Consider the following 17,856-nt stretch of genomic DNA (forward strand, 5'->3'; position numbering starts at 1 on the left):
GATATGTTCGCTTAATCAAGGAGTCTGCTGCTGCCGTGAGGTGGACACCACCAAGCTCCATTTTCTTTTTCTGAATAATTAATAGTGTTTCACTATTTTCATACACTCACACTGTAGACCACCCATCGTTCTCTTCATCTCCGAAACACTTCCTTTATGCAGAAACCTGCCTGCAGCACTATGAAGGGGTCGTATCGTAGTAGCACACATTTCCCGGAAACACACTATTTAAGTACTGTAAATGCTACTGTAGCTTGAATGATTGAGACACTGAATGAATGAATGAGTTAGTTAACACATCACACAAATGCACATATTTCCCATGCCCAGTCCGTGCACATGAGAGCCTCATCCGATATAGCACACGTTTATTACATATCACGTTTTCCACTGTTACTCCACTCAGGTTTTCAGTTCTGCTCAGTCAGAATCAAAATGTTTTCCTTTTTTAAGTTCCAAGTCCTCCTCTCAGAGACAAGTGCGGGACACAAACTGGGAAGACTTTGGTGTTGGGGCTGTTCAGGGAGGGATGGGGATGCGCAGGGGTTTATGGGGGGAACATATGGAGCAGGATGGTTTGAGTGAAAGTGTGTTTGTGAGTGTGAATGTGTGGTAGGAAGCTCTTTGATTCAAAAAAGACCAAAGAGGAGACAAAGTATTGAGTATGTGGTCAGTAACCCCTCAGCTCTTTGCCCTACATGCAGAGCGTCCTCTCTGCGACTCCTAGAGAGGCAGAGAGAACAAAAATGAACCAAAAAGGTTAAACAAGTTAAGATTTTTTTTTTTAATGATGTAAACACTGATTTTTTGGGTTGTCGGTAGTGGGGTTTTTTTTCAGTTGCCTTTTTTGACCCGTTCTGTAATCTTATCAAGACAGATGTTCTCATCAAGTCAAACCTGTGATTCTGAGCCTTGAATCCACCCACCAGAGGACAAACTTTATATTTACACTGTGTCCAAACTGGCATGATTGATGCAGGGTTTTTTGGATTATGGAGGTCAGTGACTCCCTCAGTCTATAAAGAGAGCAGTTAATAGAAAGAAAATAAACCTAATAAAAAAAAGTCATAATCCTTAAGATTTTAAGATTTCAGACTCCAATAGTATACTTTCAGAGGCATTTTTGCAACAGCCATTCAGTGTATTTGCATGGGGAATTATCTACAGTATATACAGAAGTAGTTTTCATTGTTAGTGGCAGAGTTCAGTCTTTCCCACAAGGTATTTAAATGACATACCCACACAAGATTCAGAGGAGATGATTTGTGTGCTAAATGTTATGTAGAAAAGAATACTGGTGCATGGATTTTTCTAAAAGTAGACAACATCCAGTCAGTATTAGCAAGTCAAATGACACTGCTGACTGCCTTCTTTAGTCTTCACCTTGAATGAAGTGTTTTTTACAATGATAAAAAATTACTTTATTCAAAGGGAGTCTTGTGGGTTGGGCAATAGCAATTTTGTCTGTCTCTGTATGATCCTTTCCATAATGATGTCAGACACTAAATAAATAATCTGAGCCTGTCAGTGGCAAAAAAAAGGGTGGTGTGCAATTAGCCATTAACGTTATATCGCAGCCTGTTTCACTTCTGTTGGCTGCAATGTTCTCTCAATAATGGACCAATGTTTCCCCAATTTTTGGACAAAAATGATCTGCATTAGTTAATTGGAAACAAAAACTTGAAAAAATAGGGTTGGGGTTGAAATATACCAGAATTAACCCTACTTATTTAGACTATGATGTAGGAGATACAAAAATAATTAAAAATAATTGTTTACCAAAAATAAAATTTGATGGGTTGGCCTCTTCACCTGTGGCCCTTTGTTGCTTGTCATCCCCCTCTCTCTCCCAACTTTCTCATCGACCAAAAAAAAAAATAGTAATAATGTCAGAAAAATACATAAAATTTGATTGATTTATTTGATTACACAAATAATAAGGTGTAAAAAACCCCAATATATTAGAGAGACTCATTACCTCAGTATTTATCCTCAGGCACTGGCAACCTTCAAGTGTATTCGCTGCCCTCAGTGGTCAATACACACTAATCAAATACAACTCTTGGGAGCTGTATTATTATGACATGGTTGTTACCACCAGAAGCCGCAGGTGTTACCAAATCAACTTAAATCTTAAGGATTATAGCTGTAACTCCAAGCCATTATTCTCTTGTTTAGCGTCCAGTTAAAAAAAACAAAAACATATATGGATCTATTATAAATCCAAAATAAATTTACACTTAGCTGCGAAGTATAATTATTTGTGAGGTCATTTTTTTTAATGGAAATCTTCTGTTTACACTTTGAGGTGGTTTAGAATTAAAATGATTATTTGGAATGCAGTCTGAATTAAACTGGTCAGCGAGCTTGTGCACTATGATAAATTTAACTCCACCATGTTTGTGTGTGTGCGTATGTGTGTGTGTGTGAGAGAGAGAGAGTGTGTGTGTGTGTGAGAGCGAGAGATGGTGCTTGGTTAAAAACCTTGTTGGATCAGGGGGAAGAAGAAAAAGTTTTTACTGGGCTTGTGACTCGAGAGGACGTGTAACCTTCTGACGATGTATTTTAAAAAAAAAAAAGAGTATTGTAAAATTGTAAGTGTTGCGAAAGAATAGAGATCACCTATACTCCTTTAGAATGGATACATGACAATGTAAACGCAATATCATATTACTCTATCCTAAGGAATGCAACTGCGCACATGCACAAAAAATGTTTTTATGAAAATATATGTATAAATATATGACAAAATATATTTAATTAGAATGCTATGCACCCTCATAGAGTTGTTATGGATGTTCTTAAGCATTATCTAGACTAGGCCAACGCCCACATCATGGGGAATGTAGAGGCTTTGTAGCTATGACCACTTGTTTTCTTTTGTATTGTCCTGGAGAGAGGATAAACAAACGTGAATATGTATACAAGCCTTTCAATCAGAATCATTCTGACATGAAGATATGTATAGATCATCTTACCCTGTACACCAGCTCAAACCATTTACAAGAATTAATAAACAAAGATGTGACATAAATGTCTTGTTCTTGTTTTGTAAAAAAAAAAAACAACAACAAACAAACCTGAAATTAGTGCCACTTTTATTTTGTAGTTTTGTTTTAACATTCCTACATGCACTGTTGCGTAGTGTAGGTGCAGCTTTAAAGTGTTGTGGAAGTGGAAGAATGGTTTTAAAGAAAATGTCTAAATTGTGAAATAGAAAGTTAAAGACATTTTTCCAATATGCCATGAGTTTACTACAAGGGCGGAAACACACAAAATCCTTCTGATATGGCACTTAGTAATAGTGCTACATGCTACAAAAGTTCAGTGTCAGCACTACTTTTTTCGCATTAAGTTCATTTGTGCTTGTTTTAACAAATACATACGCATTTTAAAATTTTAATGATTTTTAACTTATATTTTTACAGTGTTCTTAAAATGGCATTACATGTGTTAAAATGTCCATAGAAATCTATTAATTTTTTTAATTTATTCATTCATTATCTTGTTTTTAATACCGCTCTGTCCCTGTTTCAAACTCAGTGTCTAGGATTGAGGTAATATCTGTCGTTGATGGAGCAGAAGCACGAAAAACTACAACCCCCATGTGCTATGACGCCCCCTGTTCTCAGCCAATCACCGCTCTCCGCTCCACGTGTTGCTGTGAAGGAGGGCCCTGGCTTGTTTTGGAAGTGTTCACTGAGCACGTGGAGGCACAAGGTAACTTCTCTGCTGCCCGACTGTGGTTTCAGTGCGTCCTCCACACTCACAGACGTAACTGTCCTCGTCTGTCTTGTCATAGTAGCACAAACCGTGTTTGTGAGAGATGTCAGCGGGAGGTCAGACCACCAGGAGCCGGGAAATACCGGCCGTCAGACGGGTCGCCATCCACGATGCTGCCCACATGCCTCAGGACTACTCCACGACCCCAGGAGGGACTCTGTTCAGCACGACGCCAGGAGGTGATATGCACTTATCAAAAATATAATATAACACAGGCTTATAAAAAACATATAAAACAGGGGTTAAGAAGAAGGTTAATAATAAATCACGAAACAGATGTAAAGGGGCAAGAAATGGGTCTGTAAGATAAAAGTAAACAGATGTAACCCTTTGAAACCTGAACAAATTGACTGTATATCAAAAAGAGTTTTTTTATACAAACTTGACACATTCACAAGTCACTTGCTGTCCATTCACAATGGACCTCTGACCCCCTTTTGGACTGAGAAGTTGGGAATCACTGCTTTATATATTTATTTTGTTTGTTTGTTTTGTTTTTGAATTTAGTTTTACTGTGGAGATAAATGAAATAGTTACATTAGTAAAATAAAATGTACTTTTTATTTATTGTGGTGTGAGGAAAGGTCGTGGAAAGGAAGCACTTCTGAGAGTTGGGCTATAGGTCCTGTCCACAAATCTGTTGTCCTGTTAATATTTGACAGTGTTGGTGCTTCCTGAAGGCTAAAGACCGTCAGTGAACAGTCCTCTGCACCAAAATCATGCAGTCAGTAAAATGTGCAGCCCTTTTACTGTACGCGTCAATGTTTTTCTACATTTCATTGTAGGCTTTAGTGGTGGAAACTAAGTACATTTATTCAGGTATTGTACTTAAGTGAGATTTTGACATACTTTTACTTCCCTTGACTATTTTCATTTTATGCTACTTTATACTCCACTCCATCTAGGATGCATATATTGTACTTTTATTTCATGGCTTTAGCCACTAGTTTCTGTTTATTAATAAAGAAAAAAAAATCAATTGATAAATGATGGTATATTGATACAAATTAAGCTACCCAGCAATATATAAGCTAACTAAAATTGTCTCCACCCTCACTATTTTATTACCAATGTTATTTTTATTATTATTGTTATTTCTTAAATTATTATTATTGATGCTGTTATTATACAATAACATATATTTTGAGATTGGCCAAATTTTGCATAAAGATTACTTTTACTTGCGTGCTTCAGGTACATTTTTATGTCAATACCTTTGACCTTGTACATAAGTAAAGATTTGAATGCATGACTTCTGCTTGTAACAGAGTCTGTATGCTGACAATCAGAAGCATGCATCTGATTAACAGACCAATGTAGTGCTAAACTGTTGACGATCAATATTTAATGCACTTATTTAATCTTTCATATAATGGCTCTATGATTTATTTATTTTGTCATTTATGCTACTGATGAAGTCAGTGTACAGGCATTATTAACATTTTCCATTTAAAAGACATTTCTGAGTTCGTTCTTTGAAGTCCTCTGGGGGTGATCTGTTGATTTTAGAATCAGAGACTCTTGTTTAGGAGAGTGTCATGTTAAGAAACATGCAACAGTTTTGGCATCGGTGAATTATGAATAGCAGACTTCCGGATTCAGTGTGAGTCGCCTGTAGCTGAGCATTACTTGCACAATCCACGACTGTTTGGTTTCAGTCATATCCTATTTATAGTCTTGCTGTTATGGCAGGCTGTTATTGGGCTGCAGCAACATGTTTACTAGATGCTGGATCCGCTAGGACACACTGGTTATATTAACAAGAGAAAGAAATACTTATTTAATAAGTTAAATAAAGTAATAACTGCCTTATGTGTTATAAGTGCAACATATCGACCACTATTTTAGCTTTCCACAAAAACAAACAAAAAAAACATACATATAGACATTTACTAAACTGAACTGATTTTTGGCTCAGCACCACTTTAAACAACACTCATTTTCCCATTTATTCAGTATTTTACTCAAGCGTTGAAAGCTTGAGACCTTGGGAAATCTCCAGCAGGCTGATAAAAGTGAAGCAGAAAATGTTTTCCCTCGTTTGTTGTGGGAAAGTTGGCGCAGTGTGCACATGTCCATCATGACTGATACTGTGTTCTGTGACATCACCAGGTGGGACAGATTTACACAGATAAAACAGAATTGGGTCAGTGAAAGTTCATCATCGTGGCGAAATAGGTCATCGATCACGGGCATGCATGGACATGTGCGCAGTAAAGACACAATAGTCCTGACAGAGAAAAAGTAGGTCCCCACAATATTGTGGAGGCAGTTTATATGTTTTTTTATTTTTTACTTTATCTTGTCCTTTTCAACTAGTTACAAGTATTTTATGTTGAGGTTAGTTGTAGTATTTAGTTTAATTTTATAATATAAGATAGAATTAAATTGCTTTTTATTTTATTTTTTACCTGTTTAAACAAGTTATGATTTACTAATTTTAATATAAGATGCAATGTAATTTAACATAAATGTTTACCTTTCCCACTGGTTTCAAGCATTTTATGTCGAGGTTAGCGTTTTATTTTGTTTTGTTTTTTTTGGTTTTTGTTTTTTATGTTATTAAATTGGAATGATTAGATTTTCTTTATTTTCAAACAATATTATTTATTGTTCCAACAAGCGCACGTCTAATGTCGGTGTTAGCTGTTGAATTATATTTAATTTAATTTAAAATTTAAATTTAAAAGTTAAAAGCATTGTATATTGTGATTCTCTGTGTAATTTTGTTTGATTATATTTTTTTTGTTTGTTTTTTACCTGAATAAGTCAGTAAGTGTTTAATGGAAATGTTAGCTGCTGAATTTAATTTAATTTAATTTAACTTAATCTAATTGTATTCCTTATTCACTAGATGTAAGCGTTTTATGTTGAGATTAGCTGTAGAATTTTATTAAGGTAGATAGATTTTTTTTTTTTTTTTTTTAAATGTTAAAACAAGTTAGCATGTGTTAAATGGCTTTGCTAGCTGCTGAATTTAATTATTTGTATTTTATGTTGATGTTAGCTGTTTGATTTTATTGAATTCTATGAAATTAGATTGAATTACACTTGATGTTTATTTATATAATTTTTAAATGAGTTACAAGTGTTTGATGTCAATGTTAGCTGCTGAATTAAATTAAATTTTATTGTGAGTAGCCTAATTTGTTAGATTTTATTTGTTTTATTTGATCTTATTTAACAAGTTACAATTCTTAATATTAGTTAGTTAATATTAGCTGCTGAATTATTTCCATTATTTCAACCAGTTAGTGTTAAGGTAAAGGTTATTAGATTAATTTTATAATTAATTCATTTATTTATTTATTTTTTACTAACTTAATGTTATTTCACTTTTAAATGTAACAGCATTTATCAGGATTATTTTCTGTAGTAGCCAAAGTTTGGTATTAGTATAAACTTTTCCATAAAACTAAATGTGCAATATGAGCACAGCTGCAGCAAATATCTATCACTTGAATTTTACCATACTATACTGGCAGAATATTGGCAGTAAGTAGTTTTGGTTTCCTTTGCTGCCTGCAGGTACCAGAATCATCTACGACAGGAAGTTCCTCCTGCAGTGTCGGACGTCTCCTCTGGCTCGTACGCCTCCCAAACTGCCCGACATCCCAGGAGTCACCAGTCCACTCAAACCCAACTCCGCCGACACAAACCAGCCTGCACAGACACCCAACACCAACCACAACCTGGACACAGAGGAGAGCTCAGGTAAAATGTGGACAAGCTGCAGTACTTCATGTGATTCTCAAACTGCCTACCTCACTTTACTCAACTGCGTCTTTTCTTTTTCTTGAAGATGCCCAGTTTGAAATGGACATCTGAAGAGAGCCGACATGAGGATAACAGTGATTCCCAACATTTTCATTGCTTTTTTATACTGAGATAAAAAAAAAAATCCTCAGTTATAGTGACAAGTCTTAACTGAGCTGTGAAATACATTTTCAGATTTGTTTTGAAAACAATTTGGCTTTTTTTTTTTGTAATGCTTAATATGTACTCTTATCAAACACAAAATGATGCATAAAACTGTATCTTTAATTTGTATACACTTGACTTTATGAGACCTGTACCATATTTAACAATTAAGCCAAGGTCTTGTTGAAATTACATTAAACATAAATATTTTATGTGATTTGACTCACACTTTGGGTCATTTTGTCTTTCCTTGTTGCTGAAAGAAATCGTACTCATTTGCTCAGGTTTCACTTTTATAGTCAAGAAAAACAAGCTGCTTAATTTAAACTCTTGTATAACCACTAATGAAAACCATCAGACACTTTGTTCAAATAAGAAATAATTTATTGTATTACTGTACAAAGCAAACATACAAATGGGTCAATGTGACCCAAACATTTCAATAAAGTTAAAAGCGCTTACACCATTCTGATATTTGTTTTTTTAAATGGCAATAAAAATGTCAGTCTTCAATCATAAAAGGATTGTACATAAAACTCTTGTGTACAACTGTTTATGTGAATCTTCTAGAGTGCTTCAGTCAGTGACCGTCATCTTTGTGACACAATTTAGGTCATATCTTCTACAAAATGTAGCAATAATTTATAACTTTTCATTTTTTTAAATTTATAATTCAGAGACCTGCATCCAGGATGTAAAATAGTTCATTTTTTCATGTTCTGCATAGCAGTAGCCGCCTCTGTCCCAGTGTCAAACTAGACATCTCTTAAAAGTGCCTGTGGACGTCCATCCACTCTGTGCCTCTGAACAGTGCTGGCTGTAGACTCTTGGAGGCCTACGGCTCAGCAGTGGCTCCAGTCTCTCTGGCCTTTAACCAGGTTTTCAGGTCTTTTGCTCAGCGGCAGCCGCAGTCCTCCACCACCATGTTCTCGTGATGCCTCATGACCATCTTCCCATTCTCAAAGTACAGCATGGAGAGCGGAGCCAGGCGTGTCGGCACACAGGACAGACACGGCACCTTCTCTGGGTGGTGAAGTTTCAGAAGACTCTGGAGAGAGAAAGTGGAAAAAAAATATTAGAACACAGTTTATTATCAATAAGTATGTTCTGTTGCAGGAAATACTGTACTGTAAAATTATGCTGTAAAATCTGACAAGTTGATCTTACTTAAAATAATCTTAGAAACTGAATGAATATATGTAACTATTAAAATTTACTTTATATCTAATTAAGTTAACTCAAAATTTAGCTGTATTTTTTTGATTTTGTAAAGTTGTTGCAACTTAAATATGACAAGAGGAATGGCCTTGTTCTTTTCTAGTCTTAACTTCAGTAAACTGAGTTAGTCTGACTTAACTTGATCATCACAATGAGGATTTTGCCAATGATGAAGTTAGGAGATCAGTAAACTTGGTTTGTGGACGTTGCCAAAATTTCACCTAATTCAGTCTTACCTGCATGTATGCGTGGTTGGTTGGGGCGAAGGTCTCATCTACTGGTGTAGGACAGTTCCCTTCACAGCGATAGGCGTTGTACTGCTTGGGATAAACAATCCACTCGCTCCAGCCAAGCTTCTTAAAATCCACCCACATGTCCACCCTCCTGCAGAGAGGACCCTTCTTCTCCTCGCCGGCGGGTTTGCTGGCAGGAGCAGCTCCAGCCACTCTCTGTCTCTGCTGCTGGCTGTGGTGCTGATGCCTCTTGGACCTGCGGCTCCTCGGTCTGGAACCAAAAACATCCATCCCTCGCTCCCAGTCTAGGCTGACGTACTTGCTCTGCTCTGCTGTGTGGATGAGTGTTGGCATTCGCTCGCTGTTTGAGTTCTGCTTTGAGAAGACCACCATCATGACCCGGTCGGCTGTAGGGTGCTGGACTCCCTTCTGCTCTTCTTGTTCCTTCACCTCATCCTCCGTTGTCTGTGCGGAGTCCCGATGCAACCAGCCACTGAGCATCTCCGTCATGTTGAACACCCTCCAGGAGGACGGGGAGACCATCGAGCTGGGATGAGCTTTCAGGTGGCCCAGGAGCAGCCTGTTCTCTGGGCAGTGCAGGCCAGAGCATCCGCCCCTGTCGGAGTGGTAGATGTCCACTGAAGCTTGGGAGGACTCTGTGAAAGCCGGCAGGCGGATGCGAAGTTCAGCCAGTTGGATGTTGTCACTTGAGGACATGGAGGACATGTCAAAGGTGACAGACCATTTCTTTCCAATTTGCGAGCAGCCTAGAAGTAATACAAGTAAAGAGCATTGGTTATGCGAGGTCATAGGTCATATACTATGGTTATTGGTTGTGCAAGAGTTGTTTGACTTAGGGCTTGCAAAATATTTGCCAGCATGAAATACAAAATACATTGTGTAATTAGAAAATTGATTAAATTAGAGGGATAGTTCAGGGCTTTTTAGTGGGGTTGTATGGACTAAATCCACATTGTATTACATATGTAGTGGAGGAATATAACTAAGTACATTCATTAAAGAACTCTCTTTAAGTAATGTACATGAGTAAATGTACTTAATTACATTCCTCCGATGAATTGGAGAGACTTGTGCTCACTGCCTTCCTCCCAACTCAAAACAATATGCATTGCATGTCAATATAGGAAAACAACGTCAAACGGACGCCATAAAACAAACTCCATTCAAAACATTAGCAAGAATACTCACTCTTAGCGACGAGGCTGATCACAGAGTCCGAGGCGTGCAGACCGGGGCTGTCCTCTGTCCTGGTGTGCCTCACGCTGGCAGCCGGAGTCCTGGCCCGATCCTCGGTCAGCATGGTCCGATAGAGCTGCATCATGTAGAGGGGCAACCTGCCGCTCTGCTGCCCGTGCACGGTGCGTCTGGAGCCGGCGCTTATCCCACGGAGAAGCGTGTCAGGGTGCATCCCAGGAAAGGGCTGCCCCAGAACCAAATCCACCATAAGAAGAAGCGCAAAAGAGAAATCCACTGCTAGTCCCTTCATTATTCCCAGCTGCAGGTGTTGTCTCTTCCACAGGTAGATTCCCAAATGCTCCAGGTGAGATGCTGAGATTCGGTTTTATAATCCCGCCCCTCTGTCCTGCGTCCTTTGAAGTGATCTGTCAGATTGGTGGAGGGCGTGTGTGATCCACGGGATCGCTCACAGACTTGACGAGGTCGTTGTGTATCGAAACCCATTGGTCTTTGTAGTGGCCGAGGTGCGAAAACTGTAATGGCGCACCATGCTGATTATTGTTGTTTTGTATATTAAAGATCCCTTTGATAAGAAGCAGTGATAATAATATTAGTTAAGGAGATTACGAGCGACACAACTGCGCTGTGATTAATGGGGAAATAACGGGAGTTAATCAGAAATCACTTTGTTGCGCGCAGGTCGTGATTTATGAGTTAGAAGCCCGTCAGGACAGAAGGAGGAGAATTAAACCAAGGGGGAAAATTAAAGGTCATTAGTGGAAACAAATTTAAAACACGCCAAATAAATGCATGAATAAAATAAAATTAGTGTTGAAGTCAATTTTAATTATTACTTAATTTTTGTTGACTACATATTTTACTATTTCGCCTTGTTTTAAGGAAAAATAAATTTTCAATAAGCTAATAACGTACAGTTTAATATTGTCAGCGCTAATTATATATTATTAAAAACAATAACCACAGATATTCAACAAAGATGCTATTCAGACAATCTACGTGTGTCATAACTAAAGATTTGATTTTTTTTAATCCAACAAAAATAATAATAATTCAAAACTGAACTGGAGAACATATGAACCTTTTCAATGAGTGAATAATTTATTAGCAACAGGCCTGTTTTATAATATATAATGTTATGCAACATGACAAAAATAAGTAAAATACCATGATTTGTTTTTCTTATTTTTTTGTTTCATTTTGTCTTGTTCTTTTTATATGAAATACATAGTAATGTGTTGCAAATGGCAACAATTTAACTTCTTACATAGGTGTTTGGCTGCATATGAATATGTAAATGCATTGTGTAAATCAAAGATTTTGGACAGCTGATCGTTGCCTATTCATAAGTCAAACTGCACACTTTACCTCAAAAGAAAGAATAAAGAGCTGATGGTGAACTACAAAGCTTTGATTCCTTTTAATGAAGATCATGTGTGAAAAGAAGAAAGAAAGTGCCATTAGTGGTAAATTAGTCCTGTTCTTTGAAAGTTCTTTAATGTCACAACATGAAAAAAACTTGAGTTTTAAATTACAATTTGATGCAGGTTCACGGTGTCGCGTGACTGAAACAAAATTGAACCCTATTGCAAAAAGGAAATTATCACATCACTCGATGAAAATGAAGCAGCATCACGATATTGTCAAGCCATGTGAACTGTAAGTTTATACCAATATATTTTCATTAAGATAAAGTGAACCAACAGTAAAACGGTACTTGCATGGTAATGGCCAAATTTTAGGACATCTAGGTCAAGAACCTAAAAAAAGGAAAATGCATTGTGCATAAATCATAGGGTGATAGCTGCTGTAAGAGCATTGGAGTCTGTGAGAAAGACAATTAAAAGAGAGATGAAAGAGCTTATGGCGAACTACAAAGCTTTGGTTCGTTTTATTACCAAACATATCCAAAAATCCAGAGTAAAATAATGACAGTAGGTGTAAGGTCAGTATATGAAGCAAACCAGAAAAAGAGGAGAGACAGTTTGAGAGCACTGTGCTCTGGCCATTGGACAGGACGTAGCACGTGTACAGCGTGCTCTCTGTCAAGTCAAACACACTACACCATCAGCTGTCAAAAACTTTAATCTGAGGTGTGTGTGGTAAGCATCCCTCAAACCTCTAAATCACCTACACGAAAATGTTTTTTTGTTTGAATAGCAACACTTTTGGATAAGTTTGGAAAGCTGCAGGTAAATGAAGTCCGTTAATGAATAATAAATGAATAAATATTTAAAAATAAGCATTGTTAAAGAAAAATGGATTAAATAAAGAAAATGTATAATGTTAAGTGTTCCATACGACATGTTTTATTTATGTAACGGAAGCTGCATGCGCACCTGCAGCAGTGGGAGCTGATTAAAGCACTTCCTCTCAGGTGACGCTGTTTGCGCAGATGAGCCGCGCGGGCCGGTATGGATTTACGCGAGCTCGTTTGTTTGGTTTTCCTGGCAAGTCTTTCCCGAGGTAAATATTCTTTAATGCTTTTTTAGGTGACTTGATCCAAGCGAGTGTGCACAGTATCTGTCAAAGAACCTGCAGGTGCGTTTGGACATTTTATTTTAGATCTTAACATAAAGGAGGCAACATGGCGTTCATTCCTGGACTCCGTGGGCTCATGAGTTACAAACTTAATTCAAATTTTTACGTCTGAATGCATGGGTTTCAATAATTCAGAGTCTCCCTCTGTGTCTGTGCCTGTTTTGCATTTAGTTTGGGAAAATTAATTTTAAACGAGGTGAAAGGAGGCTGTTGCATTGTGGGCTTTTGTCAGGTTACATCAAAATATACTCGTGATATTTACCTGTTAAGCTACCTTTCTTTAGTTATTTATTTCTGAAGACCCGGGTGATTTCTGTGACCAATTTAGGGTTTTGCAGGCCCTTAAAAAGTCTTACAAAGTTAAAAATATTTAAAAATCCATTAATGTTACATTTGAACGTCTGAAGTCTCAATTGCTACAAACGCTATATCTATTTTGTTTACCCATTTTTTTGTATCTATTTTTGGCAAATGAGTCAAGCCCAGACAGGTACTGTCTTTTTAACTTTATAGGTGCACTTACCTGTTGGCAAAATATAGATTAACCCAATTCACTCACTCATATCCATTTATCCACTCATATTGTTTAATTGTTTTTTATATATTTTTATATACTTGTTTCTTACCTCAATGTTGTTTGTCTTAAGTCATTATTGTAGTATTTTTATTATTCAAGGACACTTAGTACTGCCAGGCAAAGGAACAAACACTAGCTCTTCAGCTAACTCACTTACCTTTATACTTACCTGCAATTCTTGAATATGAAAAGTATGATTTGTGCAAATGTCAGTTGATTTAAAAAATATATATATCTTGAAAGGATTTCGAAAGGCATCAAATTTATATTTCTCATACCTGTGCACACACTGTTGAAGCAAGACCTTCTTAGTCTTTCTTGTCCATAGTTTTTCTTATACTTCAATAGTAATTCTGTTGGTTATAGTAATTTGCTGTGACTTTTCTTGTTTAGAATTGAGTATTTGTAGAGTATTGGTATGTTATTTAACAATCCTGTATGTATTAAGCTTAACATGTCACATTTTTTTAAACTTGAGATCTATAAGGGGATGTTCTATCTGAGAAAGATTCTATAGTTCACTAAGTGGGTCACTTGGACTGCTCAAGTCCATAGCTGAAGACTTAGAGGTGGATGCAGAAGACATGTCCCCGTCAATATTTGAAACGTGCATTTGTCCCCCCAACAAAGCATTAAAGAAACTTTTTTTTTTTTTAAACAAAACAAAACATTTACAATTCAAATGTAAAATGATCAAGAGAAGCTCCAAATTGGTGCAAAAAATTCATCAGAATGTATAAAGTTAAGTCTTTGATGCTCAAAATTTTCCAGTGGAAGACCCTCAGACTCTCTTTTTTTATGTGTCCAACCTCCCAGTGTTGAAACAAAACCTAATCCCTTGGATAGTCAAGTTTTCTAAGCCTTCATCTTTGTCCTTTGTGCTTTTGTTGGCCTCTCTTTGTATGTCTGTAGGTCAAACTTTGGGATGCCATCAGGGTCAGTGGCAGTGTGATGATGGAAACTGTATCCCTGATGTCTGGAGGTGTGATGGAACTGGAGACTGTCTGGATGGATCCGATGAAATGGATTGCTTTGGTAGGTGGATTTTCTGTCCCTGTGCAAAAGAACTGTTGTGGACACTTGGCACTGATAAATTGTCCAAATTGTTTGTTATAATTTCCCTTCACCATAGTTGTTTTTCTTTTAAGTCTAAGGGTTTTTAAACCATATATAACAGCACATACATTTCAATAGATGTAGCAGGTTCACTTGTTTTTTTTTCAGTTTTACTTAAGGCCTTGAAGTTGTACAAGATAGCAGAAGCAAAAACAACTTCACACAATTAACTGCTGTTTGAGTCCTATACCTATTTTTTTCGTGTAAACATACGAGTGCTGTGTTACATTGTTTAACATACCCTCATTGACTTCCCCTTTGCACTTCCCCTCACCACTTCCCCTCAGGTATAGGTCTGTTAAGGTAAACTTATTGTATAGGTTTACTACTAGGCTGATTTTTTTTTTTTAAAGAAACTCTCATTTATGTCTTAATATTTTACTAAAAAAAACTAATAAAACTGTTTGCAGTTATTACTTTCAAACTGTGTGATTAATTTACTCCCAACATTATCTGTATGCTAATTGAAATATTGATATTTTGTAAGATCTCATAAGCCTGCAGCAATAATTGTTATGATAATTGTGATAGCGATCACAAACAGAGATGTCTAAATCAGAAACTGATGCAGCTGATCGCCATGTGCCTGTTGACATACAGGAAATGGAAATCGCAGAGCATTCTGGGAGCAGAGCTACTATCTTGGAGCGATAAGTGTGTGTAGCTATGGTTGCTGCCAGTTTAATTATTTGTCATCTCTTAATTTTTCATCATCAGAATTGCACAAATCCCCATCCCCGCCCACTTTTTCTCTGCACTTCTGTGCGATATATGCTGTTGCGTAATAAAAAGCGCTTAATGAGGGGAAGTGAATGACGGGAAGAGGAACTATTATTGAAACTCAAAGAAAAGGCTAAAGGAATACTTCCCTTTGAAAATTACAATTTATATGGAAATTATTCGTGCCATTGAATTCGTGAAGAAAATGTTTTTTCTCGCGTGGCTCCACGAAAACATCTTTTTACTGACTGATCAGGGACTGCTTTTAACAAAAGTAAACTATATCAAACCATCCTTTTACAAGCCCTCACACAACTCGTGCAGTATAATCCAGGTCTCATTTAGTCAGTCGTATGCTCAGTACTTCCCAAACACATGAATTTTTGCTAAAAAAAAAAAAAAAATAAATCGTAGCATTGCAGTTAGGTTTTGAAAAGTGCATAAATAAGTTTCACTTTCAGTTCAGCTTTAAATAATTGGGATTTAGCAAAAATGCTTGCGTTTCAGAAGTAATGAGCATACACCTGGATAAATAAGATTTGGGTCATACTGCATGAAATGTGTGAGAGCTTGTAAATTGATGTTTTGATTTATTTTTGCTGTTGTTAAACATGATCCCCAATTCTAGAAACAAATCAATATGTTCACCATTTTCTATGGAGGCATGCAAGAAAAACATTCTTCAAAAATGTAAGGTAACTTCATTCAAAGATCAGTCACATTAAAAGAAAGCTACTTCATACAAATAAAATTATGTTGTGCAAAACCTATCTACCTAAAGAGAAAATGTGGGTTGAATGGAATAAAAAAAAAAGATTATTCCCTCCAGCACTCCCAGGCTCTCCTGAATGTCCGCCGGGTCAGTTCCCCTGTGTGGACTCTGTTGGCTGCGTTGATGCATCAGCCCGCTGTGACGGACAGAGCCAGTGTCCCACCGGCTCTGATGAAGAGAACTGTGCAGCTACAGTGGGCTGTTTGGACTCTGACTGGACCTGTCGGAACCACATGTGTATCCCCAAAGAGCTGCGCTGCAACGGACTGAATGACTGCCTGGACAACTCTGACGAAGAGGACTGTGGTGAGAAAAGATTGAGGGTTCAGTGCTGTGCGATTGCAGGCCAGTACACCCAAATTACAAAACCTTGAATATTCATATTTATATATTGTGTCTATTAGAGCGATATAGATAGTTTTGGTTTTGTTTTACTAGGTATCCCATCTTTGAAATGTCTTCAGTCCAGACATGTCTTCAACAAAATGTATTTTACTTATTTTGCTTTGCCAAGTGCATATTGGTAGAAAACTAAAGGTTTTTTTTAAAAAAAAAAAAAACAACCCAAAAGCAGTTAAATGTTTTGTGTTGATGGTCTGCTGTTTTGCAGGTCTGTGTAGTGAAGACAGCATTCGTTGTCCTGAGGGGACGTGTCTGACTGCAGAACAGAGGTGTGATGGGACGGTTCACTGCTCAGATGGTAGCGATGAGCCCTTAACCTGCGGTAGGTTTGGGACAGATTTAACTGAATTACAATGATAGAAATAGCAGCAACAAACTTTCTGACTCCTCACCACAACTACTGGTTATCAGTGTCAACATTATGTTTTATAATGCTGCGCCTCCTCCTGCAGGTCGTATCTGCTCCGTGAACAATGGCGGCTGTAGCCATGTGTGTGTCGATGAACCCTGGGGAGCTCAGTGTGCCTGTCCCGCTGGATATAAGCTCGCTCCCAATGGAGCCGTCTGCAAAGGTGAGTCAGGCAACAAACTTTTCTTTTTCAATAAATTTATGTTTAGGGGTAACTGGTTTTGCAGCAAGGGTTATATCACATAGATACAGAAACAAATGGTACAAGCAAGCTGAAAAGATTAAAGGAATACTTCATGCTCCAAATGAGCTTGAGAAAATGCTGAGTGTTAAGAAGCTTTTTGTAGCGGTATTTCAAATGTTTCCAAATCTCTTGATGCACAGCTCATACATATGAAGCCAAATTACTCTTTGTCCTCAGATCTGGATGAATGTGCCCCACCCTCTGCCCCTTGTATGCATTACTGCACTAACACGGTTGGATCCTATTACTGCTACTGCAGAGACGGCTTTAAACTGAGTGGAGGCTCCACATGTCAAGCTACAGGTAAAGAGGCGGCCTTTTCCCAGTTTTTCTCAATATCAATATACACATGTCGTGGCCCTTTAACTTAGTTGTTTGGTGCCAACTTATCCTCATCTTGAGCCAGGGATAACACTGAAGACGGGATACTCTGACATGTCGACCAGCATGATGACTAGCTCAGCAGTGTTGCTGAGCTAGTCATCAGTTTATGATGTGAACCCACTTTGGATTTAGTTTCATCCTCTGAGAAGATCAAACCCAACAACAAACATCATGAGGTGCACTTGGACTAAAAGATAACTGACGTGTTAATGGGCTACTTTGATGTGGCTGAGCTGATGACAAAAGAAAGACAGAAAAGTTTAAAAAGATCAAAGTTGCAGTTCAAATAGAAACAGTCGAGCCGGTCACATCAAGGTAGAA

General features: G+C 37.4%; 3 protein-coding genes across 3 annotated transcripts in view; 2 read left to right on the forward strand and 1 right to left on the reverse strand.

Moving 5' to 3' along the window:
* Positions 1-3,699: 3,699 nt before the first annotated feature.
* On the forward strand, positions 3,700-8,165 carry LOC121959774 (eukaryotic translation initiation factor 4E-binding protein 2-like). The gene is made up of 3 exons (XM_042509257.1): positions 3,700-3,962; positions 7,312-7,497; positions 7,586-8,165. Exons 1-3 carry the CDS (start codon positions 3,827-3,829, stop codon positions 7,609-7,611), a joined length of 348 nt encoding a protein of 115 aa, XP_042365191.1. The 5' UTR covers positions 3,700-3,826; the 3' UTR covers positions 7,612-8,165.
* Positions 8,166-8,403: 238 nt separating this feature from the next.
* On the reverse strand, positions 8,404-10,711 carry LOC121959773 (nodal homolog 2-A-like). The gene is made up of 3 exons (XM_042509256.1): positions 10,365-10,711; positions 9,159-9,922; positions 8,404-8,752 (listed from the first exon to the last, which is right to left on the reverse strand). Exons 1-3 carry the CDS (start codon positions 10,660-10,662, stop codon positions 8,600-8,602), a joined length of 1,215 nt encoding a protein of 404 aa, XP_042365190.1. The 5' UTR covers positions 10,663-10,711; the 3' UTR covers positions 8,404-8,599.
* A 2,065-nt stretch (positions 10,712-12,776) lies between these two features.
* LOC121960032 (low-density lipoprotein receptor-related protein 2-like) overlaps positions 12,777-17,856 on the forward strand; it is a 33,054-nt gene continuing 27,974 nt past the window's right edge. Inside the window, exons 1-6 of the mRNA XM_042509623.1 lie at positions 12,777-12,836; positions 14,401-14,523; positions 16,154-16,402; positions 16,707-16,820; positions 16,951-17,070; positions 17,329-17,454. Coding sequence (XP_042365557.1) covers positions 12,785-12,836; positions 14,401-14,523; positions 16,154-16,402; positions 16,707-16,820; positions 16,951-17,070; positions 17,329-17,454 — 784 coding nt within the window. The 5' untranslated portion in view covers positions 12,777-12,784. The remainder of the gene's footprint in view (positions 12,837-14,400; positions 14,524-16,153; positions 16,403-16,706; positions 16,821-16,950; positions 17,071-17,328; positions 17,455-17,856) is intronic.

Source organism: Plectropomus leopardus, chromosome 20 (genome assembly GCF_008729295.1).
Source record: "Plectropomus leopardus isolate mb chromosome 20, YSFRI_Pleo_2.0, whole genome shotgun sequence".
In the NCBI taxonomy this organism is placed as follows: domain Eukaryota; kingdom Metazoa; phylum Chordata; class Actinopteri; order Perciformes; family Serranidae; genus Plectropomus; species Plectropomus leopardus.